Source organism: Apis mellifera, linkage group LG2 (assembly GCF_003254395.2).
Source record: "Apis mellifera strain DH4 linkage group LG2, Amel_HAv3.1, whole genome shotgun sequence".
NCBI lineage: Eukaryota > Metazoa > Arthropoda > Insecta > Hymenoptera > Apidae > Apis > Apis mellifera.
Window position 1 is genome coordinate 15,104,659 of NC_037639.1, and position 26,942 is coordinate 15,131,600.

At 22.5% G+C, this 26,942-nt stretch overlaps 6 protein-coding genes across 11 annotated transcripts; 3 read left to right on the top strand and 3 right to left on the bottom strand.

Moving 5' to 3' along the window:
• The first annotated feature begins 1,882 nt into the window (after positions 1-1,882).
• Positions 1,883-3,732, top strand: LOC725441 (probable ATP-dependent RNA helicase DDX49). Of its 2 annotated transcripts, none has more exons than XM_026439015.1 (6): positions 1,883-2,034; positions 2,096-2,289; positions 2,365-2,709; positions 2,802-2,974; positions 3,052-3,118; positions 3,186-3,360. In XM_026439015.1, the coding sequence occupies exons 1-6, from the start codon at positions 1,977-1,979 to the stop codon at positions 3,210-3,212; spliced, it is 864 nt and encodes a 287-aa protein (XP_026294800.1). In that variant the 5' UTR covers positions 1,883-1,976; the 3' UTR covers positions 3,213-3,360. The 2 variants fall into 2 exon arrangements, with proteins under 2 accessions (XP_026294800.1, XP_026294799.1); XM_026439014.1 differs by adding an exon at positions 3,480-3,732 and having other exon boundaries at positions 1,977-2,034; positions 3,052-3,407.
• Positions 3,733-3,959: 227 nt separating this feature from the next.
• Positions 3,960-6,813, bottom strand: LOC552562 (transmembrane protein 53-A). Of its 2 annotated transcripts, none has more exons than XM_006568819.3 (6): positions 6,665-6,813; positions 5,525-5,622; positions 5,180-5,449; positions 4,786-5,054; positions 4,205-4,382; positions 3,960-4,138 (listed from the first exon to the last, which is right to left on the bottom strand). In XM_006568819.3, the coding sequence occupies exons 2-6, from the start codon at positions 5,615-5,617 to the stop codon at positions 3,998-4,000; spliced, it is 951 nt and encodes a 316-aa protein (XP_006568882.1). In that variant the 5' UTR covers positions 5,618-5,622; positions 6,665-6,813; the 3' UTR covers positions 3,960-3,997. The 2 variants fall into 2 exon arrangements, with proteins under 2 accessions (XP_006568882.1, XP_006568883.1); XM_006568820.3 differs by having other exon boundaries at positions 6,661-6,798.
• A 3,732-nt stretch (positions 6,814-10,545) lies between these two features.
• LOC412175 (E3 ubiquitin-protein ligase SH3RF3) lies at positions 10,546-15,776 on the bottom strand. Of its 3 annotated transcripts, none has more exons than XM_006568816.3 (13): positions 14,953-15,776; positions 14,772-14,886; positions 14,596-14,694; positions 14,377-14,513; positions 14,136-14,259; positions 13,741-14,049; positions 13,312-13,595; positions 12,917-13,239; positions 12,625-12,827; positions 12,414-12,553; positions 11,813-11,980; positions 11,187-11,300; positions 10,546-11,065 (listed from the first exon to the last, which is right to left on the bottom strand). In XM_006568816.3, the coding sequence occupies exons 1-13, from the start codon at positions 15,408-15,410 to the stop codon at positions 10,882-10,884; spliced, it is 2,658 nt and encodes an 885-aa protein (XP_006568879.2). In that variant the 5' UTR covers positions 15,411-15,776; the 3' UTR covers positions 10,546-10,881. The 3 variants fall into 3 exon arrangements, with proteins under 3 accessions (XP_006568879.2, XP_395638.3, XP_006568880.2); XM_395638.7 differs by having other exon boundaries at positions 12,414-12,556; positions 14,953-15,775; XM_006568817.3 differs by lacking the exon at positions 11,813-11,980 and having other exon boundaries at positions 12,414-12,556.
• A 1,065-nt stretch (positions 15,777-16,841) lies between these two features.
• LOC552183 (phosphatidylinositol transfer protein alpha isoform) lies at positions 16,842-20,576 on the top strand. The gene is made up of 6 exons (XM_624561.6): positions 16,842-17,080; positions 17,460-17,490; positions 18,118-18,381; positions 18,460-18,537; positions 18,609-18,989; positions 19,098-20,576. The coding sequence occupies exons 1-6, from the start codon at positions 17,064-17,066 to the stop codon at positions 19,140-19,142; spliced, it is 816 nt and encodes a 271-aa protein (XP_624564.1). The 5' UTR covers positions 16,842-17,063; the 3' UTR covers positions 19,143-20,576.
• On the bottom strand, positions 19,364-22,595 carry LOC411697 (short-chain specific acyl-CoA dehydrogenase, mitochondrial). Its single transcript, XM_623167.6, has 5 exons — positions 22,461-22,595; positions 22,283-22,382; positions 21,521-22,188; positions 21,223-21,446; positions 19,364-21,164 (listed from the first exon to the last, which is right to left on the bottom strand). Exons 1-5 carry the CDS (start codon positions 22,480-22,482, stop codon positions 20,952-20,954), a joined length of 1,227 nt encoding a protein of 408 aa, XP_623170.1. The 5' UTR covers positions 22,483-22,595; the 3' UTR covers positions 19,364-20,951.
• Positions 22,596-23,268: 673 nt separating this feature from the next.
• On the top strand, positions 23,269-25,333 carry LOC409164. Of its 2 annotated transcripts, none has more exons than XM_006568813.3 (5): positions 23,269-23,513; positions 23,830-24,133; positions 24,208-24,369; positions 24,534-24,939; positions 25,095-25,333. In XM_006568813.3, the coding sequence occupies exons 1-5, from the start codon at positions 23,398-23,400 to the stop codon at positions 25,193-25,195; spliced, it is 1,089 nt and encodes a 362-aa protein (XP_006568876.1). In that variant the 5' UTR covers positions 23,269-23,397; the 3' UTR covers positions 25,196-25,333. The 2 variants fall into 2 exon arrangements, with proteins under 2 accessions (XP_006568876.1, XP_006568877.1); XM_006568814.3 differs by having other exon boundaries at positions 23,271-23,647.
• The last annotated feature ends 1,609 nt before the right edge of the window (positions 25,334-26,942 follow it).

The following is a 26,942-nucleotide window of genomic DNA, read 5'->3' on the forward strand; positions in this document are numbered from 1 at the left end:
GCATCTACAAAATATAGAAATTGTATCAAGAAAGAAATTAATTAATTGATGGCGAGTTATTAAATCATTCAATGTTTATCTTTACATTAAAAAAAATAAATTTGGATCAATAATAGATACATCGATATTAAACAAATTTTTAAGTTTTAAATATGTAATAATATGTGTACTTATGTATATGACACGTTGTGAAAACAATATTTCATATAATAATTGCAATTTCTCTTTATTTATGAAAACTTTCTGTTACTTAGTAGTTTTTCTTTCACTGCCATTGTAAAATTATAACATCATTAATTTCACACAAATTATATATAAAATGTAAGCTATAATAAATATAATTTATCATATGTAAAATATATTAAAAAATGACTTTAATTATAGATTAGATATTAAGATTTAGTTTCAATAATTCAAAAAATTTATAGCCCTGATATAACCTATAAATGTATTATTATCGTTATTGTGATTGTATTATCTTTATTAACAAAAACAAATGTATATTATGATTGTTTTCTACAAGTTAAAATATAATAATAAATGAATTGCATAATCTAATTTAATGATAATAATAACAATAATAACTTATGCAATTTGTTGTTATTTAATATATAAATTTAAAAGCATATTATTAATTTTTTATTATACGTAAAGTCAATTGAATAGATTTATATATATATAATATAAAAACAAATTTAATTTTTTTATATCCGTTATTTATAATATTTTAAATTAATAGTTTGGAATTCTAATCGTAAAAAAAATGATTTATTTATATAAATAAGATTTAATATAGATTTAAAAAGCAATGCAATTATATCCAATATTCATTTTTATTAATAACAATTTAATAAACAAAAAATAATGGAAATTAATATTATAATTTTCATTAAAATATTATAAACAAAATATTCACAAATAACATTTATCATTTAAAATTTAAAATATTTTTATAAAATTTGTATTGTGTTACGGATGTGTTAATTATGAATCATTGATTGAATTCATATTTTAATTTACAACTATAATCATATTACATGTGTATTCTATATTATATTTATATGTACATAGATATTTATTAATCAATTTTTCGATTTTAATTTTAATATATAAATCTGACTATAGTTATAATAATTGTTACTAGATGTCTCATTATCTATTTTCTCATAAATTTATTTTTCTAAATACTTTTAAGAAATTTTATCATCTAAAAAATTATTGCATTTAATAAGAATTTGTTGAATATATTTTAATATTAAACAATCTATGTGTATTCTTAAAAACTATATTGAATATTTATTATATATTGTCTTATATTATTATATAAGTTTTTCTTAATTTTCTAAAAATTTCTCATTAAACATGATTTTTTCTTATAGTTAATGGAAGATTTATTTCGAAGGGTAATTTACTATCTTGTGACTATTTTATCTATGGTCATGCGCAATAAAAAGTTTACAAATAAAAGAAAATAGATAAAAATACAATAAAGCAAGAATAGAGAAAGAGTAAAAATTTAGAAATTAATATAATTTTGAGAATACCATAAATGAAATAAATTTAAACAAAGAGAAAATATTTGTAAAAGAATATATTAAAGAAATTTTTAAGAAAATTTTTTAAATTTTTTACTTTTGTAATTAAATTGAATGTAATTCTTTTATTCTTGTCGCTCTAAATCATAGAAAATAATAAATATTCTGATTTTTAGAGTTTTTTATCATCTGACGATTAATTTAACTTATTTATTGTTAGATTAATAATTCGGTTTTTATAAATTATATTCATATATTATTCATATAATTTTAAAAAATTATATGAAAAGTTATAATTATTATAATCTTAAAATATATATGTTAAGAAATTTTAAATTTTATTGCAGAAGAAAATTAAAATTTTAAAATTTTAAAAGATTTAAAAAAAAAAATTTTAATCATATATTTGTGAATGAGCTATATTTTTTTAGAAGAACAATTATGACATTTGCCGAGTTAAATTTAAGTTCATGGCTTGTCCAACAATGTACTTTTATGGGTTAGTATTCAAATAATTATTGATTAAATTATTGATTAAATAAAAATTTTCATATTTCTAGGTTTAAAATATCCTACACCAATTCAACAAAATTGTATTCCGAGAATTCTAGCTGGTACTGATTGTATTGGCTGTGCCAAAACTGGCAGTGGCAAAACACTTGCTTTTGCACTTCCTATATTACAAAAATTATCTGAAGATCCATATGGTATATTTGCGCTTGTTTTAACACCAACTAGAGAACTTGCTTTCCAAGTAATTTTTAAAATTTAAAAAAATTTTTTTTTAAAAATTATATCAATATTTTAATACAAAAAATTTTATTTATAGATTGCAGATCAATTTTCAGCGATAGGAAAATCTATTGGTTTAAAAAAATGTATAATTGTTGGTGGTATGGATATGGTTGTACAAGGTTTAGAATTATCAAAACATCCACATATAGTTGTTGCAACTCCAGGACGTTTAGCTGATCATCTTGAAAGCTGTAATACATTTTCTTTGAAACAAATTAAATTTTTAGTCTTAGATGAAGCTGACAGACTTCTGGAAGGTTATTTTGATGATCAATTGAAAACTATATTTGAAGCTTTACCCAAGCAGAAACAAATCCTTCTTTTTAGTGCTACAATGACAGATACTCTTCACAAAGTGAAACATATAGTATCCAATAAGGTATTATAAAATTTTATAAATAATTTTACAAACAATTTTACATAGAATTTTAAAAAATTATATGATGAAAATGGTTTTAAATATTTTTAAAGGCCTTTATATGGGAATCCAAAGATGAATCTGGTATAGCTACAGTAAAAGAACTTAATCAACATTATGTACTTTGTCCAAGAGATATTCGTGATTCTTTCTTAGTAGAAGTAATTAGAACTTTTCGAGCAAATAACAAAAATGGATCTATAATAATATTTACAGATACTTGCAAGTAAATTAAAATTATATATATATATGATATTCTATACAATATAAAGATTCAATATTTTACTTTGCTGAATTTTTTAGACATTGTCAAATATTATCTATGACACTAAATGATGTTGGATTTAAAAATGTAGCCCTACATTCAATGGTAAAACAAAAAGATCGTCTAGCTGCACTTGTTCAATTTAAATCCAATCATATAAAAATTTTAATAGCCACAGATGTTGCAGCAAGAGGTTTAGATATTCCTACTGTTGAATTAATTATAAATCATATTATACCAAATGTACCAAAAGAATACATTCATAGAGTTGGAAGAACAGCTAGAGCAGGCAAAAGTGGTATGGCAATTACTCTAATAACTCCACATGATATTAAATTATTACATGCAATTGAAAATACTATTGGTACAAAACTCACAGAATATAAAATTAATGGTAATAAATTTTTTTCTAATATTTTACAAAATTAATATTCAAGATATAATTATACATTTTTTTTATGTACAGATAAGGAAATAATTACAATCTTAACACAAATATCTGTTGCTAAACGAGAAGCGGAAATGAAATTGGATGAAACAAATTTTTATGAAAAAAAAATCATAAATAAACGTAAAAAACTCATCCTTGAGGGAAAAGATCCAGATGAAATTGAAGAAATATTAGAAAAAAAAAAATGCTATAAATTGAAAAAAAAGCAGAAAATTCCCAAGAATTCATATAATAAAAATAAATTGTGATTATAATTTATATTTTATTATTGAAATATATAGCATAATAAGTAAAATGTATATAACATAAGTAATATAATTTATAAGTTATTATAATTATAAGTTACTTTTGTAATAATATAATAATATTTAGTATATGAATAAGAAAAACATATTTCTCTTGTATATATTCTATAATTAAAATTATTATGTTTTAAAAAATAATTATTTTATAAAAAAAAATAAATATCAATAAATTTAATGAATTTTTTCACTGAATACTTCAATATTTTAAAAATATCAGCAATAAAATATTCAAAACTGTGCTCCCATTTTCTTTTCATATTGTATTAAAGGTAATTTATTCAAAAAAGTATACAATTCTGCAACATATTCTTTTGGATATTTACGATAATGCCCAACATGTGGAGATTTTTCAAATACTTTGATATAAGTCTGAAAGAAAGAGATATAAATATTTCTGATACTATTTTATGATTTATATATATTTATACACATTACCTTTATACCCACAGTATCCCATTGATTCTTTACTCTTAAATTACTTGATAGTGAACCTACTGGATCCGTTTTACTTACAAAAAATAATGCTGGACTATGTATCAAATTTGTATGAAACAATTGACTAGATCTTATGTAATATTGTGTAGATTGTTTATAAAAAGCTTTCATATGATATCTGTAAATTATTTAATATATATATTTAAAAAATTAATCAAAAGATTTAAAGATATGTAATATTTATTAAAATAAATCTTAAGTAAAAAAAAAAAATCTTAAGTATGAAATTAAATATTGTAAATTTTGAAGTTTTTATTAATCATATTATTTAAATATATAACTTTAACTTTATCATTGTACACTATATATAAAAAAATGTTTTTTTGTAGTTATGATGGATTTTAAATCTTCAGATTGATGGAAATCTGTTTCAAAATCTGTATAAAAAAATTATTTTCATAAAATTGATCTTATTATTTACTATTGAAGTTTGATTTCAATATTTTAAAATCCTGTATAACTTAAATTGAAATTTATATTATAGGAAATATGAATACAATTAAAGTTAACAAACTACTTACTCTAAATATTTTTGAAACATATTTTGTAGCATTTTATTATTTGGAAATATAGCACGTGGTACACCTATTGATAATTCAGTCACATCAGCTAAACTATCCCATATTTGACCAACAATTCTTTCAATTACATTATTATATTTTTGATAATCACTCTGTATTAAGTCCAAAATTTCTCCCCACATATATCCACCTACTGAAAATCCATGTAATACTATTTGCTGATAATTTTGATGTTCTATTAGAAATTCCAATAAATCTGAAGCAACTAACTAAAATAAAACTTTTACAAATTAAATTATGATATTACAAATATTAATATATATTATATATTACATATATATATTATTATATATATATTATATAATATGTTATAATTTATATTTTATGAATTTACCCTAGATCCTTTTGTAGGCCATATTAGTTGCCAAGGTGTAATTGATAATATAACAATATCAAACCCTTGTTCCACATATAAATTTGCAAATTTCATAATATGTTTATGCTTTGGTAACAACCAACTAAGTAAAATTATTAAAGGTCTATTTTTTTCATTATTAAAATTCTGTATAATTGCATCATTTCTAGTTTGATTATCATGCAAAATATGTTCAATATTTTTTGTAACACGGTAACTTGATAATTTACACATCAATAAAAAGTTAGTCTAATTAAAAAAAGAAAAATTATTAAAATCTAAATTCTTAAAAATAAATTAAAAAATACAATAAATAAATATTACCAAATTTTGTTTCTGCTGTAACAATTGTGGTTTTATACAAGACATCAATCTTATTCTTGTCAAAGTAGATAATACTACTCTTTCAACTACCATTATTGCTAATTAAAATATATTTTATTATTAAAATACATAATATAGATTTCTTATAATAATTTCTTAATAATAATATAATATTGAGTATTGAATATTTTTAATTTGAAAATTTAGTTTATAAAATTGAATTATCATTTTATTAAAATTAATGAGAATTTAATATTATTATATTTATTTATATATTTATTTTTTATTATATATAAGAATAGGAATCAGAAATTATATATGATTTATATTATATTTCAATTTTATTTTTAATTATAATATTCTCTATATATTATTTATAAAAATAATTGAATAAAGTAAAATATAATCATTGTTTAAAATTAATTGATTCATATAATATAAAATGTCATTTTTCTTTAATATATGAATATATTAAATTATTTTTTTATTTTTATTCCTATCTTTATTTATTTGGTACTATGATTATGCATGGAGCAAGAGAAATACTACTATAGCAATACACTTAAACGTTCATTCATGCGCATTTCATGCGCATGCGATATATCATTTTATTTGTATACATATATAAGATTTTAATACAATATATGATTATATTAAGTCCATCAAAAATAACTAATTAAATTTATATTTTTTTCTACTGTTTATTTTTAAACTTTTATATATTTTAGTATTGCTAATAATTTTATAGAATTATTTGTAATTAAACAAATCTAATTTTCGAAAATTGCAATCGTAAAATATTGAAAATGAATTCTCAAATTCATCAAAGATAAATATTTTTGGACATAGTATCGACATAGTATTTATTCGTAAAAAAAAAAAGAGTAATTTTTTATTTTCAAAATTCGAATCGTTATGATTCTAAAATTAGTATTAAAACTTTTTTACTTTTTTTTTTTTAGTTTTTATAAATTTTGATATCAAAATCCAAAAATGAAGAATTTAGTGATTTAAAAATTAATCTGCAAAAATTACCATATTTGTACAAAATTTTATATGATATAATTATTATAATATTAATATTATAATACTAATATAATTATTTATTTAATAAAAAAATATATTATTATGAATACTTGCTTAAACAATGCGTAAAATTGTCGTTCTGATATTGTTCACTTCTTTGTATGTAGTTACTTTGCAATTTAAAATGATTATGGTGGACTTTTAACTGATTATTTTATCAATTGTAGTTTTCATTAGCTCCAACAAATAATGTGTTAAATTTGGTTTATATAAAATAAACAAATTTTTTATATGCATAAATCTTTGTATGAAAAATCTTTACATAAAATATATAAAAATTTATATAAAATGAGATTTTTTTAGACTTCAAATATTGAATTATATTGAATTAGATAGTGATGCTAGCTACTTATTGCAATGTCGAAATATAAATTATGCTAACATAAAATTTATAAGTTATACAATTTTATATTTATTTTTTATTTTTATAATTATATAATAATTATATAATAATTTTGAAAATTATTTTTCATAAATAATATAAATAATTTTATATTTATATATCATATATTTTATATTAATGAGGTTACTAACTTAAAAGCAAACATTGGACTTTCGATATACAATCTAATCTGATTTTGATTTAAAGAACTACTTAAGGTTTTGTGCTTTGGATCTATAATTAAAAAAATAGAAATTGGTAATATGAATATTTGATTTATTAATTAAAATTATGTATGAATATATATGTGTATAGATAAATGTATACAAGTATATAATAAAGTATATAATAAATCTTATCGCTGAATCCGTAATTTAATCTAATTTGCTGTTGAATATATATTTTTAAATTTATCATTATCATTATCAGAATTTTACCTCTAGAATAGTAGAATCATAATGGAAATAAAAAATCAAATACCAGGTGTTTTTAATAATATAATACAATATAATACAATTCAATAGAAATAATATGATAGAAAGATTGTAGAATATTGTAAAAAAAATCACTTATATTTTTTAAAATAAATTATACTATTTTTTTATTTTTTAATAATTATATTTAATTAAATGTTAATTTTATGATATTTAATTAATAAATATCTAATATAAATTGAAATAAGTATAAAGATAAATTTGATATAATATAATATCATATTTAAATAAAACATATTAAATAATAGATTATTTAGAAATATTTGATAATCATTATTTTAAAAAAATACAAAACTATTATATCAAATTTAATAATAATTATTAATTTAACTATTATATAAACTACTTAAATATATATATAAGATATTAATTTTTTAAAAAATGTTAGTTCTTAATTTTTTTTTATAAATAAATTCTATGATATAAAAAATGAAATTTGAATTTTTTGATGAATTATATTTTATTTACAATTCTAAATATTTATTTACTTGTTTCAGAATGTAATGTAAAATAAAAGTAAATAAAAATCATATTAATTGTAAATTTCAATGTTTTCATTATGACATACATTATTACCATATATGTATACTATTGCTGTTTTTTATATCAATATTTAAAATATTGATTTGCAATAATAAGTATAATTATTTGCAATAATAAGTATAATATTTATTTTTTACGATATTATAATTACTAATAAGTTACTTAATCTTATATTATATAAAACACCTACATTTAAATACATTTTATATTGTGTATATTATTAAATATGAAGATATAATTTTTATATCAACAGAGGAAGAAAATTAGAAAAATAAAAAATATGAAATACTTTTATAAAAAAATTTTCTTCACATTTGAAAAAATTGTTCTATATATAAAATATAATAATAATAAGTATAATATTTCATAAACTTATATTAAAATAATTTAATGAATTTATATTTTATATTATATATTTTATAATTTTACTAAATTAAATATTTTTATTATTTCTTCCTCTGCTATCTTATTTATATATTATATATACGTATATTATGTGTAATGCACATATGTATATTTGAAGGAAATGTTATAAAGAGGTCATGTAATTTGTTAAGGAAATATAGCGAATTTATAAATAAAATGTATAGTTCATAAATAACTTCACTTTAAAAACAGTATTCTATATTAACATACTGTGATGATATATTGTAATATTCCATATTCAGAATTTTTTGTTTTTGTTTCATTATATTGATTATTATTTGTTATATCTCTGAACAGATATAGTATATAATTATATATATTATATTATTCCTTAAAGATAAGATATATTATTCTCAAAATTTCTTATTGATTTGATAATCAAAATATTTGTATTGAATTGATGTTATGAACTCATGATTTTAATTATGTATTCAAAAAGTACATAGTAACATTTATTGATGCACAAAGCCTTATATGACTTTTAAATATTTTGAATATTGGATTGTAAATATATATTATATATTATATATTAGAATTTGTTTCCAAATTTCATGCTAAAAGTTTTTAAAAATATGTTGATAAAAAGATAATTTTATATTAATATCATAAACAAAGCTAGATTTTTTTTTTTTTTGCTTACATTCTTTAATTCTTGTAAAATATAATTTTAAAATAAATATCTTTATGACCTCATAATATCGCTTCCATCAATTATACTTCGAATATAATATTAAAAAGTAATAAAAATTTATAAAACAATTTTTTGTAATATTATGGACAAAAATACATTAAATAAATAAAATTTATAAAAGAATAATATATGACTTATTCTATGTGAGATTTGAAATTTTTTGAAATTAACACAATTGAAATTTTAAGAATAACAATGCCAATGAATTTTTCTTATGTATAACTAAAAATCATACATAAGATCTTTTATGACAATATAACAAATATAATCAAATATTATTATTCAGCTTCAGAAAGCTCATAATTAATAATTTCTTATAATTATATTATGTGAAATATGATGTTAATAATATAATTTCTTAATTGTGCATAGACATGTAAAGATTCCATAAATAAAAAAACATATACATCAAATTGTACAGTAAAGATATACAATTAATTTTATTAAAAGTATTTATGTAATTCAGTTTTTTCAGAAAATTATTTAATTAAAATATTTACAATTTTAGATATATAGGCCAGTCTTTGATAATTATCTATTTAACAAGATCACATAATGTTTAAATGAACATTATGTCATTGAACATTAAGAAACTAACTTAAATCTTTTCATAAAAAAAAAGTATATTATAATTTAATTTAAAATATCCTTTAAAATGAAATGTTTTTATATATATTATAAAAGTTATATTTTTTAAAAAGAATTATTTTATATATTTATAAAAGAAAATATTTATCAAAGCTGACCATATTGAGTTAAAAATGATACAATTTTTTTAATTTATATAATTTTTACAACATTATAAAAAATATCATGCAAATTTTTTAAAAACAATAATTCAAAGAAATTAAAAATAAGAGTATATATTTGTGCGTGCGTGCGTGTGTGTGTGTGTGTGGAGAGAGAGAGAGAGAGAGAGAGAGAGAGAGAGAGAGAGAGAGAGAGAGAGAGAGAGAGAGAGAGAGAGAGAGAGAGAGAGAGAGAGAGAGAGAGAGAGAGAGAGAGAGAGAGAGAGAGAGAGAGAGAGAGAGAGAGAGAGAGAGAGAGAGAGAGAGAGAGAGAGAGAGAGATATTGACTGACTAACTGACTGACTGACTGACTGACTCTATTATTTTTCTTAAAAAAATTTAAATAACTATTTTTTATATAAAATTGAAAAAAAATATATACATAATTTAATTATATAGAAACTTCACAGCAATATTATTATATTTAATTTAAAAAATTACTGCATAAATAAAAATTTTATATGTAAAATATAAAATTTTATAGATAAAATAACTTAATAAAGTTGTATTATTATATTGTGAATTATGAAATGATTTTATATTATTAAAAAACAGTATTAATATATTTTTCTCTAGTTTTTTTATGAGATGGCAGTATTAATGTAATATAATCTTTTATTCCTTTACTAGATTTTAATAATATTTTATGAATATAACATTAATGGCAGTATCATTTTAGATAATTTTACTATATTTCATTTATTACGTAATTAAAAAAATTACTTATGTCGTAATAACGACAAGAATATGTAATTTACTACTACTATAATGTACATATATGTGTTTAATGCACTGCTCATTATGAATAATTTCACAATTTAAACCACTTACCTATAGTAATAATTATATTATTAGACTTGAAAAGTAAGTGGTATGCAATATTTCACCTTCGATTTGTCCAAAATTATATACAAGTTTCTAATATGAAATGATTTTGTGCTGTATCTCAGAAAGCTTCAACAAAACTAGCTGGAAAAAGACCAGTACGACCAGTTCTTGGTTGAGTACCTTTATACCAACCATCATCACGTTTTTTATGCACATAAATAATATCTCCTACTCGAAGTTCTAATTCAAATTCGCTATTAGGTGGATATGGCACAATGCAACGAAATCTGTATACTCGTTCTCTGAAATAAAAAATAATAAATATATAAAAATATTAATTAATTAAATAAAAACATAAGAAAAATAAATAATTAAAACAAAAATAAAATATAAAATGATTAAATGATAAAATTTTTTTTTTACCGTTCGCGAGTAGGTTGTTGTTTGACTTGTTTGCCCATACCAGCATCTAATGAATTACTTTTACGATGATGATTTCCTATTGGTGTACATACCATTCCACCCGACTCATTAGATCTATGAATGTTAATAAGAAATATGAAAATAAAATTGATTTATTAAAATTTTAAAAAGAATATTATATAATATTATATTTCTTATATTAATAGTATTTGTTAAATTTATACAGTTATTATACATTAAATATACACATACTTAATCAACAAGCAAACTCTTGAAAGTATTTGAAATAAAAAAAAACAATAAAAATTATAAAACACAATTAAAAAATAGATAAAAAATATAAAAATTTTAATGTCATTAATCAAGCATTTATAATATACTATTCTTAATTTTTGCAATATTTATTAAAACACTTACCTATATATTGCATCATTTATTGTAAATGTTAATATAGTTAAATATATATGCATCACACAACTATTACATATAAAGTATTATAAAAGACTAAATACAATTTTCATTTTATATATGAGCTGGGCAAATATATTAAGATAAATACCTTTTACAATAAATACTAATTTTTAAATAATTTTATTTGTCAAACATATATAATTTTAATAACTAACCTTTGAAGAATTGAGACCGGTAAAGATGGTCTCTCCTTGTATTTAAGTCTTTGTGAAGATGTGACATGTCCTTGCACAGAGCCTGGACACAAACGATGGTAGTTGTTTGAAGCATTTAATTCCTGTGTAGCTCCCACCTGTAGCAACTGACTTGGGCAAGATCCCGATCTAATTTTAAATATATCCGCCCAACCCCCCGTGTAGAATTAGACAAATAATTCAACACATGCAAATCATATAGTGTTAAAAAATAAAAATAAAAAAATAATGGAAAACAGATCAAAAACTTATTTTGCATATATAAAAATTAACTGTTTTTTCTATATACATGTAAACATTAAAATCATGCAAAAATTTCAATAATTATTTAACATATCATAAAAATACATATATAATTGTATAAATTTTATATTATAACATAAAATAATATCGGATAGTAATACATTTACATGCAGACTATTAATAAAATGTATTAAATATACTATATGTATTATAAACATGCAAATTTTATTTATTTTTTTAAAATCTTTAATGATATGTTAATTATGTTAATTATGGCTATAAGCCATTGTTATTGCAAATAATATAGAAAATAACTTACCGAACATGTACTGGATTAATGGAATTGCCATCTTCAAAAACAGGATTATCCATTGAATAAGTAGTAGGAGGTGGTGATTTTGATTTCTTGATATTCGTTAATCGTCGCATCAAAGAGACACATTTATCTTTTTTTTCTTTCTGCTATAATTAAAAAATATATATATATATATTCATATAACAAACAATTAATATTACTTAGATTTATATACCTTTTCACTATTTTTAGATACAGAAACTACTGCAGTGGAAGAAGGAGAAGCTACAGCATGTAAAATACTATTTGGATTTTTATTCATTTCGTTTATGATGGAAGAACCAGCACCAGTAACAATAGTGCCACTATTGTTGATACCAGTAACTGTGGTTGTAGGCATTAATGATTGAGGTAAAGTTACCTGTTTTCCAGGAGAAGCTAAAATAAAAAATTTTAAATTTCTTATATACATTTTAATATAATGTATTTTATAAAATTATTACATACGATAAAATTATATTACATACAAATATTTGGTGACATGACAGCACTGTGACTACGTCCAAGAGGATTTGCTGAATTTTGTTCTTTGTATCGTGGAGGACTACTTTCTTGATTTTGCATTTGACTTTGACCATGCCAAGATGATGATACCATAAAAGATGGACTAATAGCACGTGGTGGTAATTCTGGTGGTAATAATGTGCGTGGATTATAAGATTGAGAAGATCCTTTATTTTTAGAATAAGTTGCAGTTATTCGTGACTCAGTATTATTTTGACTTGTTGAAGATGGAAAGATTTGATGCTGCCCTGTATTTGGTGATCCTCGACACAAACTACGCTGACATCTATGAAAACAAAATTATTTAAAATCAAGAAATTACATTATAAATTTTTAATATAAGTATATATTCATATACTTAGCAGGTGCAACATAATTTCCTGGAAAAACTCCACATTTTTGTGTACGATTAGAAGTTCCTTTAAACCATCCATCTTGACAACGTTCTGTTACCATATAAATGCCTCCTTTTCTTAATTCAAGTTCATCTGCTTTTTGAGGCTTATATGGATACAGAGCTATATATGCAGCTGGCAAATGAGCATTTGTAGCAGACAAAGTTTGTGATGATTGTGCTAGAGCAAGATCACTACTACCGCTTCGCCTGTGACGAAGATTGTGATCTGCAGTGCTGGTAGTTGTCTAATAAATGAAAAAAAAAAATTAATATTTTTTGATTATAGTATTAATATAAAATTTAATAAGATAATTATATAATAAAAAATTATAAGAAATTAACATAATAAGAAAATTTTTTATCACATTAATATGGCAAAATATTATTCACCTGTAACGAAGAAAATGAATCATTACTGTTACCAACAGCATTATCTACTGGGGGACTAAGTATTTCTGCACTATGTCTATGATGTGGATGAGCTTGATGACCAGTATTAACAGCAGTGAAACTGTGACGCTTAACATTCTGTCTATTTCCAACTGCAGGAGGAGATGTTGCTGGACTACTAGGACTACTTGGAGCAGTACTAGAACTGCTAGATGTAGTTGAACTATTAGGAGTATTTGGAGTAGTAGTTGAAGAACTACCTCCTGATGATACATTTGAAATTGAATCAGAAACTGGTAAAATTGTATTCTATTGAAAAAATATTAAATGTTAATATATTTTACATTTCAAATATTAAAGAAATAATATATTTTACATATAATAAATTGTAATACCTGCATAAGTTGTGGTCGTGATTGATTTGTTTGTAAATTACGCGAATGATCAGTTGGTATTAAAGGTGTAGTCTCTTCATTAGTGGGAGTAGGAGGTGCTACTCTTGATGGACCTGGTTGTGTGCTTTTTGAAGAAAATATTAATTATAATTAATTACAATTAAAAAAATATAATTAATTAAAACATAATTATAAATATTAATGTTATATACTAATATTAATAGTAAATTATAAAAATTACTTTGTTGAAAGTTTCATTAAAGCTCTTGCCACACTATTCAATTCCACAAAAGCTAATGGAAAGATACCAATTCTATCCAACAGTTTTCCTTCTGCCCAATTTTCATCAACTCTTCTAATAACACTAATAATTTCTCCCTATAAAATTATTTTTAAAAAGAATGCAATATCAAATCAAATAAATAAATAAAAAACATTATATCTATATGTCTATATATACCTTATTGAATGTAAGACAACCATCTTCATCATCATTGGTCATTCTAAAATCGTATAAAGCTTTGCACTGAGGAACATCTGGAGTCAATGGTGTCATTATCTGTACATATAAATTTATTAAATACTTTTATATTACATTATTAACATATTAAAACAATAAAATGTTTTAATACACACTTGGATATAAGACAAAGGAAAAACTCCATGACTATTAGCACTTTCTCCAAAACACCAATTATTATCGATTTTCTTACGTAAAATGACAATGTCACCTTTTTTAAAAGACAAATCTCTGAAATTTAAAATAGTTCATAAAATATATATATAATGCAAGTTTTTTAAAAGGATATAAAATTACCCTGGAACTTTTGATACATAATCGTAGATTGCTCTGCCATATGTTTGATTGTGTAAGTGAACTTGTTTCGCTGTTGCATTACCATGCCGAATTGGTTCATTTGTGAATGTAGTAGGAGTAGGATTATTAGTTACAATGGGAGCTGAAGTAATTTGATGGCCACCAAAGAGTCTTTGAGATCCTGGATTATTTTTAATTATAGATTTTGTAGATTTAGGAGTTGCATTACGCATTCCTTCTAAAATACGCATTAGTAATACATTAGGAGGTAAATCATCCACTTTAACATCAACTAAAATGCGACATTCAGGGCAGCGCAACTCATGATGAGTATTAACTATCTCTTCTAAACATTTCTTGCAAAAGGTATGCTGACAAGGAAGTACTTTGCTCGATGTATCTAATCGTTCGAGACACACCGAGCATTCTAACAAATCATTTAGCATACATTCGTCCATTCTGATTTATATTATGAAATGCTCACTTTCAGTCTTTTTCTTTTTCAAATTTATTTGTCTATGTTTAAGATTCAATTTTTTTAATCTTCCCACGCGTCTTGTCTTCTGTGCATTCACAAGCTACCATACATTTGATGTACTTATCTTCTATATAACATGTATTAACGAAATTTGATTTATAATTATAGTAGTCCACCAAAAATTCCACTTCATGAAAAAATATATGAACATGTTACTGAATTTTTCTTCGTACTTTCGAACTACTTGCTCACCTTTTCATTTATTCTGAACGAAATATTCTTAGGCGCGTCAGTATACGCGCTGTCATCTAAGTATATTTCGTCACACACACTAAACCATATCGATCAATCGACTCGTCGATTACAGTCGATTCTAAAATGAACTAACAAATGTTGCATGATATATCTATTCATAGTATAAATTTTATAACCAAATATTGTTATAAATCAATATTTATTACAAATACATAATATTTATTTTTATTTCAAAATTTTGTCATATAAGCAATATAATATTATTATGAAAAATTAATACAGGATAATTTCTTTATGTAGTTATAAATATGAAACTTAGGAATTTTTAAGTTATGTATCATATATTCTGTATTATAAAATTATCAATATTGTATAAATGAATAGCTTTTTTGTACATGAAATACATTGTAAATAAAAACTTTTACAGTTATTTATCATTTTAAAAATTTTTTTTAAATTTCTCTTAATATTAAGATAAAAAGCAACCAATCAAAAGAACTTTTTTTTAATGTTTAAAAAAATATATCTACTTATAAAATTATATAATATTTATTAAAACATTTTTCTCATTGTATTTTTTTTATACTTTATTCAATAAATAATATTTAAAAAAATAATTTTTTATTGTTTTGAAATTTTTTTTGTTAAAAATTATATATTATTCTTCACAGTATTAAAATTTATAATACATTGTTTTACATATATATATAATAATTATATATAATTATTTGTATTATATAATTTATTGAACATATAAATTATAAATTGTTAATTAAAATTATTAATGAAATTGTATATTAAATAAGATCTCTATCTCTTTTATATGTTTTATATTTTTATATGTTTTATGTCTTTATTTTCAATTTTCATGAAAATCATAGTGAATTTTTTAATATTTCATTCAGACTTCAAATTTCATTCATATTCGATAAATTTATTTAATATATTAAATCAAATAAAAATTGTAATATAAATTCATAATAGAATATAATAAATTAGCAATGATATTTCTTATAATTACTTAATATTTTTTTTATAAATTTTATATGAAATCCCCAGACTAAATTATTGTAAACTTGATAGATAATAAATGCGCATGCGAATTGAGATACATGTAAGCATGACGTCATTTTGCAAAGTGTCTGTGAAGTAAGAGTGGGGAAATTCGATGCACATGTGTGCGCAAGTAAGTGTGCTTTTTAGTGGCTGTGCAGTGTGGCACTCAGTGATTCAAGTGTGTGGCAGTCCGTTGAGAAGTCGACGCCGTTGTATGCGTATGACTGCGGGTTGAGAGATAACACGAGTGAATTTGCTAAAGCAAGGGTGGTTCTGTGTGGCCGCACTGAATTATTGCAGCCCATGTGCTCTGCTTGTTAAAATGCTCATCAAAGAATTGTAAGTTCTTGCGAAATTTTTTATTATTAGTTTAATATAGCGTGATGAACAAGAACTGATCGAACATTTAAAAGTAATTCTTGGGATATGGTTACTAATCTTTAACGGCGGGTGGGATTGGAGGGGTAAAGAGGGATGTACTTTCATCCCTTGTCATCCATACGGATAACATTTTACATGCGGTGAACAATTTTATTTTAACTGATAAGTATTGTTTTCAAAAGAAATTTATTCATCATACGTTATCTATCGTTTAATTTTCGATACCTGGAGTGTGATACTTAAGTTCATATTAAAGTATATTCAAGGTCGTTGCTTATAAATATATGATTATTTTTTATTTAGTAATTGAAATATAATTTATTAATTTCTGTTACAGCCGTGTCACTTTGCCTCTTAATGTGAAAGAGGTATGTATTTAATGAATAATAAGATCTCATTATAGTGACCCATTTTGAAATATATTATTGCAATTGAATAGAAATAAAAACTTAAATTACTTCTACATCTATGCAATTATCAGAAATTGCAAATCATTTAATTATAGTTTATTATTATTTAGAAGCATGTAATTATTTTGAATGTTTTGAATTTTTAATTTAATATATCTGATAAATCTTGTCTTATCATGCTTATTTTATTGTTAGATTTATTCAGTTAGATTATTCAGTTAGAATATAATAAATGTTTTTCTTTTAGAATGCATAATTAAATATATATTTTCTTCATATTTTGCTTAATTTAATTTGCACATTTTTAGATTTATTGCTAATTTTTTTTTATTAATATTTTTTCTTATGAAAAAATAAATTATTTAAAGTTACAAAAATAATATTTTATATATTTTATAATAATATAATAAATAAATTATTATTGATATTAAAATTTTCTTATAAAAGAAAAAATGATGTTTATATTTATGTGATTAGATATTTTTCATTTTATAGATTTTATTTATTAAAATAAATTTTATATTGCTTTATCTTATATTCTGTATATAATTTATATATTATAAAATATAATTTATTTCGTGGCAGTATCAAGTGGCTCAGCTATATTCTGTAGCAGAAGCTAGCAAAAATAATACTGGAGGAGGAGAGGGAATACAAGTGTTAAAAAATGAGCCATTCACAGATTATCCTTTGCTTGGTGGAAAATATTCTTCAGGTCAATATACATACAAGATTTATCATTTAGCTAGTAAAGTGCCTGCTTTTATTCGTATTATGCTGCCAAAGAATTCCTTGGAAATTCATGAAGAAGCTTGGAATGCTTACCCTTATTGTAAAACAGTTATTACTGTAAGTACAATTTGTTTATAAAAATTTTTTATGAAATTTTTAATTTGTAGTTTAATATGTTTTTGTTTTTTTGTGCAGAATCCTGGATATATGAAAGAAAATTTTGTAATTATGATTGAATCATTTCACATTGATGATGTTGGAAATCAACATAATGTATGTATAAAGATTTATAAAAATATTTAGTTTTTTTTTTATATATATTAATATTATTTATTAACTAATAGGTCCATGAATTACCTCCTGATAAATTAAAAATAAGAGAAGTAATACATATAGATATTGCGAATGATCCAATTGCAAATGCTGATTATAAGGAGGATGAAGATCCAACTAAATTTAAATCTGTGAAAACAGGTCGAGGTCCTCTTATTGGTAAAGATTGGAAAAATAATGTCCAACCTGTAATGACATGCTATAAACTAGTTACTTGTGAATTTAAATGGTTTGGTCTACAAAATCGCGTTGAAAGTTTTATACAAAAAGCAGAAAGGCGTCTTTTTACTAACTTTCATAGGCAAGTGTTTTGTTGGATTGATCGTTGGTATGGTTTAACTATGGAAGATATTAGAGCAATTGAAGAGAGTACGAAAGAAGAATTAGATAGGGTAAATAATTTTATAAATTTATAATATATTAAAAATTATATTATAATAATTATATATTAATTATATTTCAATTTTTAATTAATTACAAAAGATATTTGAATTTTTCAGCAAAGAGATCAAGGAGAAGTAAGAGGTATGCGAGCTGATGATTGAAGCTTTGATAGCTTCTATTATGGATGGTTAAATCAATTTCCTTATATGTCTCAGATACATACGCATACCTATAGAAATACACATATGTTTTGTCATAGGCGATCCTGCAGGATCGGGACAATTTCCAGAATTTAAGTGTTTAGATTCAGTGTCTATTATAATTACTTATGATTTTAATTTATTTACATTTACAAGCGTTTTAGATAAATGTATCTATTGTCAAAGATTATAATATAGCAAATAATAAGAGAGAACTGATACAGATCAGTTCAACTTATATACAATGTATAAAATATTCAAAAAAAGAGTACAGAGTTCGATAAAAATCAATTTAGATGGAAAAATATTTAATGTTATTTAACACCATAGTAGTTCAATATTAAAATTTATAAATAAGTCGTTCGGAATGCTTGCTATATAATATAAATGATGAAATTAGACACAAAAATTGCGAAATAATAATTCACAATTTATTATTTTAAATTTATTATATTATGATTTGAAACCAAAAATATCACTATATTTATATAATAATGATTTTAATAAGTTTGTGCAGTATGGCCTGAAAGTTTTTAAATCCAATTATACTCTGTATAATAATCAGAAGAATTAAACAAAATTATTTTAACAGTTTCAAAAAAAAAAATTGATTTTGTCATAATTTATTCTCTTACTAATATTCAATATTACAAATAAAATAATTAAAAAAATAATGATTAAACTATAGAAATCCTTTTTTATGTTTCTTTTTAATAAAAAAATTAAAAAAAATATGTACATCAATTTGGACCAATTTGCTAAACTTCAATTAAATCTTTGATTACTATATTGGCACTATATTATTATATTTACTATATTGTTTGTGAAAAATATGAAAATAATTTTATAAGATGATTAAATTATACACACATATATATATATATATATATACATATGAAAAAAGAAAAAACTATTTTAATGTAAAAATTACAACGGCAAATGCACTATTGTATATAAGAAAAGAAGCATCCAGTGGAATTCAAAATGAAATATTATATTCACTTACATATTTCTTTACATATTACATATTCTATTACATATTACATATTCCAATAGATCTCTATCCAACAAATTTAAATGTCATATTTAATATCTTCGCTTAAATAAAACAAAGAAAGAATTCGATAAAAATATAATTGAAGAAAATCATAATTGTCGTTTGCACAAATTATATGTATACTGTTATCTGTTGTACTGGGATCTATAGTGTAGAATTTAAGATAGTTATAGAAATACAATTTAGATAAAACTGTAATTTTTTGGGATCTTAATACAGGGAGAATCAGAATTTATGCTACTCAGTTGTGAATTTTAGCATTTAAGTATGATATGCGATCTTATCAAATTACTTATATAATTAATAGAGATTTTAAAATAAAATCTCATTATAGATAGTGTCTATCATTCCTATTTATTACTTTAACAAATAATATATTTGTCATCATTCCATAATGAGCGAGTATAGAGAAATTATAAATAAAAATTCCTATAATATTGCTATAGAATTAATAATGAGATATTGGTATATGTTTTTGCATATTTAAATATGTAAGTTTTGCATATTTACATATATATTTACATTTATTTTATGACATTAAAATTATTTTATCACAAAAAAAAACTACATAATTATAATGATATATAAAATTTATTAGCCTTTTTTCGTAAAAGATAAAAATATATATATATAAAATTAATAAAATATATAAAAAATATTTTATTCGCATATGAAGAACTTTAGTAGAAAAATATATGTCGCATCTAAATATTTCAATTAAGATTGTATTCTTTGATAACATTTGCAGCTATAACTAATCTTTGTATCTCTGATGTACCTTCATAAATTTCAGTAATGCGTGCATCTCTATAATAACGTTCTGCTGGCATATCACTAACGTAACCCATACCACCTAAAATTTGCATGCATTGATGCGCACAAAAAGTAGATGTTTCAGATGATGATAGTTTTGCCATAGCAGCTTCCTAACAAAAAAAAAAATTATTAGATTATGTTTGAATTTAATTATTTTTTTCATCGCACCTTTGTATATGATTTATTATTATCTTTAAGCGCAGCTGCTCGCCATGTTAATAATCTTGAACTTTCTAATCTCAATGACATGTCAGCAATTTTTTGTTGAATTGTTTGTAATTTAATAATAGAACTACCAAATGCTTGTCGTTTTGCCGCATATTCGATTGCACAGTCAAGAGATGCTTGAGCTATGCCTAAAGCTTGAGCAGCTATGCCTATTCTACCAGCATCTAGAAATTATATATTGTGATTATTATTTTTTCAGATGCTACATTTATATAGATACCATGGATTCATTTCATACCCAAAGTCGTCATTGCAATTTTAAAACCCATTCCTGATTCTCCTAATAAATTTTCTTTTGGTAATTTACAGTCTTCAAATATTAATGAACAGGTACTGCTACCACAAATACCTAACTTATCTTCTTTTTTACCAACAAAAAGACCTTCTGTAGTTTTATCAACTATAAATGCACTTATACCTTTATGCTTTTTAGATTTGTCTGTTGTAGCAAATAGAATAATTGCATCTGATTCATAAGCATTTGTTATCCATGATTTAGTACCATTAATTAAATAATTAGATCCATTTAATTTAGCAATAGTAGAAGCAGCACCTGCATCACTACCATTGCCTGGTTCACTAAGGGCAAAACATCCAATCTTAGTACCAGTTGTAAAAGGGGTAATATATTTTTTTATCTGATCTTTATCGCCAAATTTTTGTATAGGTCCTAAATAAAGAGAATTATGTACACTCATTATGAGACCTGTACTGGCACAACCCCTAGATATTTCTTCTAATGCAATAGCATAAGCTAAATAATCTAATCCAGTTCCACCTAAATTTTCAGGAATTGCTATACTCATTAAACCTAATTCTCCCATTTTTTTAACTTGTTTTTCTGGATAAAGATGTTTTTTGTCAATTTCTGTTGCTAAAGGTTTTAGTTCTCCTTCTGCAAAATCTCTATAATAATATTTATTATATGATATACATTGCATTGTATTATGATTTACATTGAAAAAAAAAATAAAAATATTATAAATATAATGATAACTACTTGCATGTTTTGTGTAACATCTGATGAGTCTCTGGTAACATGGAAAGAGTAACAATATTTCGAATAATATTATTATAAATTGTAGTTTTATTTCGTGCAACTGGTTTAAAAAATAAAAATTATGAAATTTTTATATAATACAAATACATATAATAGTATATTTTAAATAAATACTTACCAAATAACCTTATTTTGTACATTGTTATTGATAAATTTGTTTATATAAATAACAAATTATTAAAATTAATATTTCAATACTTTAAATAATATAGCACAAGTTACAACAATATTATTATGTATCAATAGCTTTAGACATATATATATATATATGTATATGTATTTATAGATGGCTATATATATAAATTATACATATAAAATATATATATATTTTTTTTCAAGTAAAATTTATTAAACTTATTTTAATTTATTAAAATTAATATATATATTATGTATCAATAATTTTAGACATATATGTATATATATATGTACATGTATTTATATATAGATGGCTATATATATAAATTATACATATAAAATATATATATATTTTTTTTTAAATAAAATTCATAAGAATTAAAATAATGGTATTATTAATTTTTTATTAAAATTTCTTTGATGTATAATATGAATAAATATAATCATATTTTAATTATATTATTTGAAATATTTACATTAAACTTATAAAGCAATTTGATTAATAAAAAAAAGATATATTATAGAAAAAAAAAGATATAGATTTTTAAATTAGTTTTTTCTTTTCATTTTATGTACAATTTTTAAGATTTTTTTTTGTAATATATTTTTTAATTATTTATTATATTTTTAATATTTAATTTTTATTTTAAATAATTAATAATTTTTCATTTCTTTTACCTATGAAAAATATATTTTTTATGTATAATTATATGAAACAGTTAAAACTTAGCCATATTTTCCCGCGGTATTTTTAATAATGATAATAAACAATCAATATGTTCGCATGGATAATATGAAAATGTGCGCATGTACAGACTGTATTTCTGTTCGATATAACTAGTTCATTTCTCCAATTTCAGACAGTGAATTTGGAATATAACAAATAATATAAAGAAATTTATATTGAATTAAAAGTAAAGATGTCGAATAGTAAATGTATTAAACAATTGCGTAAAAATTATGTAAAAGATCAACAAGAAATGTCACATTCGGAAAAGCTACGATTGATAGATGATGAATTGAATGCGTTTTACAAGTAAAATTTTAAAAAATTTTTTATCTTGTTATATTTTTTTAAATGTATATAATTTTAATTTTGCTTAATATTGTACTAATTTTTTTTTAAATAAAAATTATTTGATATGTACAATATTATATTTTTTATTATTGGTACGTATTCATTATTTAAAATTCCTTTATTATTTTTTTTTAATATAATAAAATCATTTTTTATATGTATTATATATGAAAAATATCTTTAATATGATATTATTATATTAATTATTTTAATATATAATTTTTATAATATATGATATATGATAATGATTGTATTTTATGTAATTAATTAATAGATATTGTCAACAAGCTGGCTTCACAGAAGAAGAAATGGATATTATTTGTCAACCATTAGTAGCTGCAATGCGGCGCTCTTGGTTACAACTTGTTATTAGGGGAACACTTGTATTAATTGTTCTTGGTACTTTAGCATGTTTAGCAGCTCAACTTGATTTTGTTGGAACTCATTTTACTGCAATTAGTCGTCTTTTACTTATCAAAGTTCTACCAATTTGGAATTGGCAACCTTTATACTATGAAAATTGTATGATTAATAATCCTTTTTATAATGATTATATGATAACTGAAGAAGATTGTGTGGTATGATTATTAATATTAATTGAAAGTATTTTTAAAAATAAATTACTAAGATAATCAGAAATTATTATTTATAGACTTGCGAAGCTTTGGAAACTATTGATCGTTTATCAGATGTAAGATATCGAAATCTTGTTGATAATTATCTGAGCAGGGATGCACCTGCAATTATTACAGATGCAATGGATTCTTGGGCAGTTATGAATACAGATTATTTTTGGTTTGATAATATTACTCATGTAAGTATAATTATTATTACAGAACAATTGTATTTATTATGTGTTATTTAATAAAGTAAATGCATATTTCAAAAAAATTTTTATATATATTTAACAAATTTATTTATTTATTTGAAATTTATTTGTATATTTTGTTTATATATATATTTTACTTATGTTAACAGCTTTATTTAGAAAATGAACGCTTAATGGAAACAGTACCATGTGCTTTGACTTCAAATTTGAGAACTGGTTCATCTGACTTGGCAGCATTTTTGCGTCGAGTACATTCACCTGAAGTAGCTAAATGGTTCGTCCATTGGCAAAATTGCGATATCAATGCGGTGAAAGTATTGAGAAAGTATTACCAACGTCCATATTTCCTTTCAAGTACTGTCTCACCAGCGCATTTTAATTGGGTTCTTATGTCTTCGGATTATAATAGTCCGAGTTATAAAAAGGTTGAATTAGATTCAGGTCTTATAGCTCTAGCTCAATTACGAGGAGCTACACAACTTCGCTTGACTCCTATAAATCCTTGTAATAGTTCTTGTCCTGAATTAGTAGCAGATTTGCATCAAGGCGAAATGCGTAAGTTGAAAAATTAATTGCATACATAAATATTTAATAAATAATCTATTATTAAATAAATTATTTATTAAATAAATTATTTATTAAATACATTAGTAGAATGAATTAAGAATTGGTCATTGATTTTATATTCATCATATTGATATTGATTTTAGTTGTTTTTACTAATTTAATGTGGACTTTGGAATATGCGCCGATGAGAGGATTAGACAACATTGCAATCTTGACTGAAACTGTCTGGGAGGAGGATACATAAATCATAATTATTCTCTTTATATTATGTTAGTTTGTGTAATACTCTTAATCTAAGTATATATTACTTAATTAAATTATATACATGTATATTCATTCTGCTATCATAGTTCACATTAAATAAAATACTTCTCTCATCTAATAAACGTGAACTTATTTTGTAATTTGATAATTTTTTCTTTATTCTCTATATATTTTAATTAAATATGTTTTAATTTACGATATGTGCAAATATTTTTATTATCTAATGGAACTTCTTGAAAAGGATGAGATGAAAAAAAACAAAAAGTAACAACAAACAAGATTCGTTTTTTATTAATTAATCGTTTATAATAACATTGTGTTTTTTGTTGATTTTTTTTTCTTTTGTAGCAGTTTTTTCTGATATTTCAATTGGGCTAACAAGAAATAGATTGTTATGCTCCGATTCATAGAAAAAACAAAGCGCAAGATTACTGAATGACAAACGTAGCTGACGATTTGACATGCTTAATCAATGCGATAATTTGTTATATTAAAAGTTTTATGAGTATATATATAATCGATTTCTTTTTTTTTTTTTTATGCGCTACGTTCTGTTTATACAATTTTAGAGTATCGATGTAAGAGAAGGAATGACAATAATTGGCGCCTAGCTAATAACACCATCGAAATATGTTCTTTAGGTCTTCTATTCCATACTATCCAATGTTTTTTAATTCTTTCCCTTTCAAACTATTTTCTTCCCCCTTTGATTTTTATTCATTATATTCATCTCATATATGCATCGATATATACACATCCACTCGTACATATGCGCATTCTTTCTCTTTTCTTTCTTCACTCTATCTTTCCATAAAGTGTTTTCATGGAATAAAGTTCTACAATTCCAAACGGAGTTTTAACCTTTCCACCAAAAGATTAATACTCATCACTAATAGCTGTTGAAATATTGTATATGTTATTTAACTAACCGTTATCTAAATCGATATAACGCTTGTACATCTATTTTTTTTTTTCTCAGGATGTGGAAAACACTTTTCTGAAAGAGAGATTTTCAGTATGAGACCTAATATTGATTATTTTAATTATTTTAATTTTTTTCATCGAATCAAAAGGATCTTCCACGCTCTTCAGACGGTCTTTTCAGCGGAAAAAGATCAACGTTTGAACGAATCATCATTTCATCGTTCATTTATTTCGGACATACACATACGCATCATCTTCGGCACGGCTTATATTTGCAATTCATATTGTATTGTAGCTGTATCAAAAGACTGTTTCATACGAATGTTTCATTCAACGACTAAATTTATAATAATGACAATATACAAGTGAGATACTACACAAAAATGAGCAGTAGATAACAAACGAAACGACTTCGAGGTACCTAAGAGAATCCAATTTTCTCTCGTTATTATATTTTTTTCACACTTTTTTTTTTTTTTTATAATGTTTTACTCTTCATTTTAATTTCTTAGAATGATTATTTACGTTTAATTTGCGCTTCTTTTTTTCATCCGTTTTATATCTTTATACTTCTGATAAATGTTTAAATAAAAATTCTAAGTATTATCTGTTAGTTCTTAATCATGTTCGACCGTTGCATTGCGTTAATTTATTGTTCCTATTGTTGTTAAAATTATCTTCTAAGATTTAGTCCGATCACAAATAGAGAAGAGACAGAATTTAGCTCTCGATACGTGGAATACTTGAAATGGATTTTTCTCTCGCGTTTACATCTCTTGCATTTTTTTTATTATAAGACTACT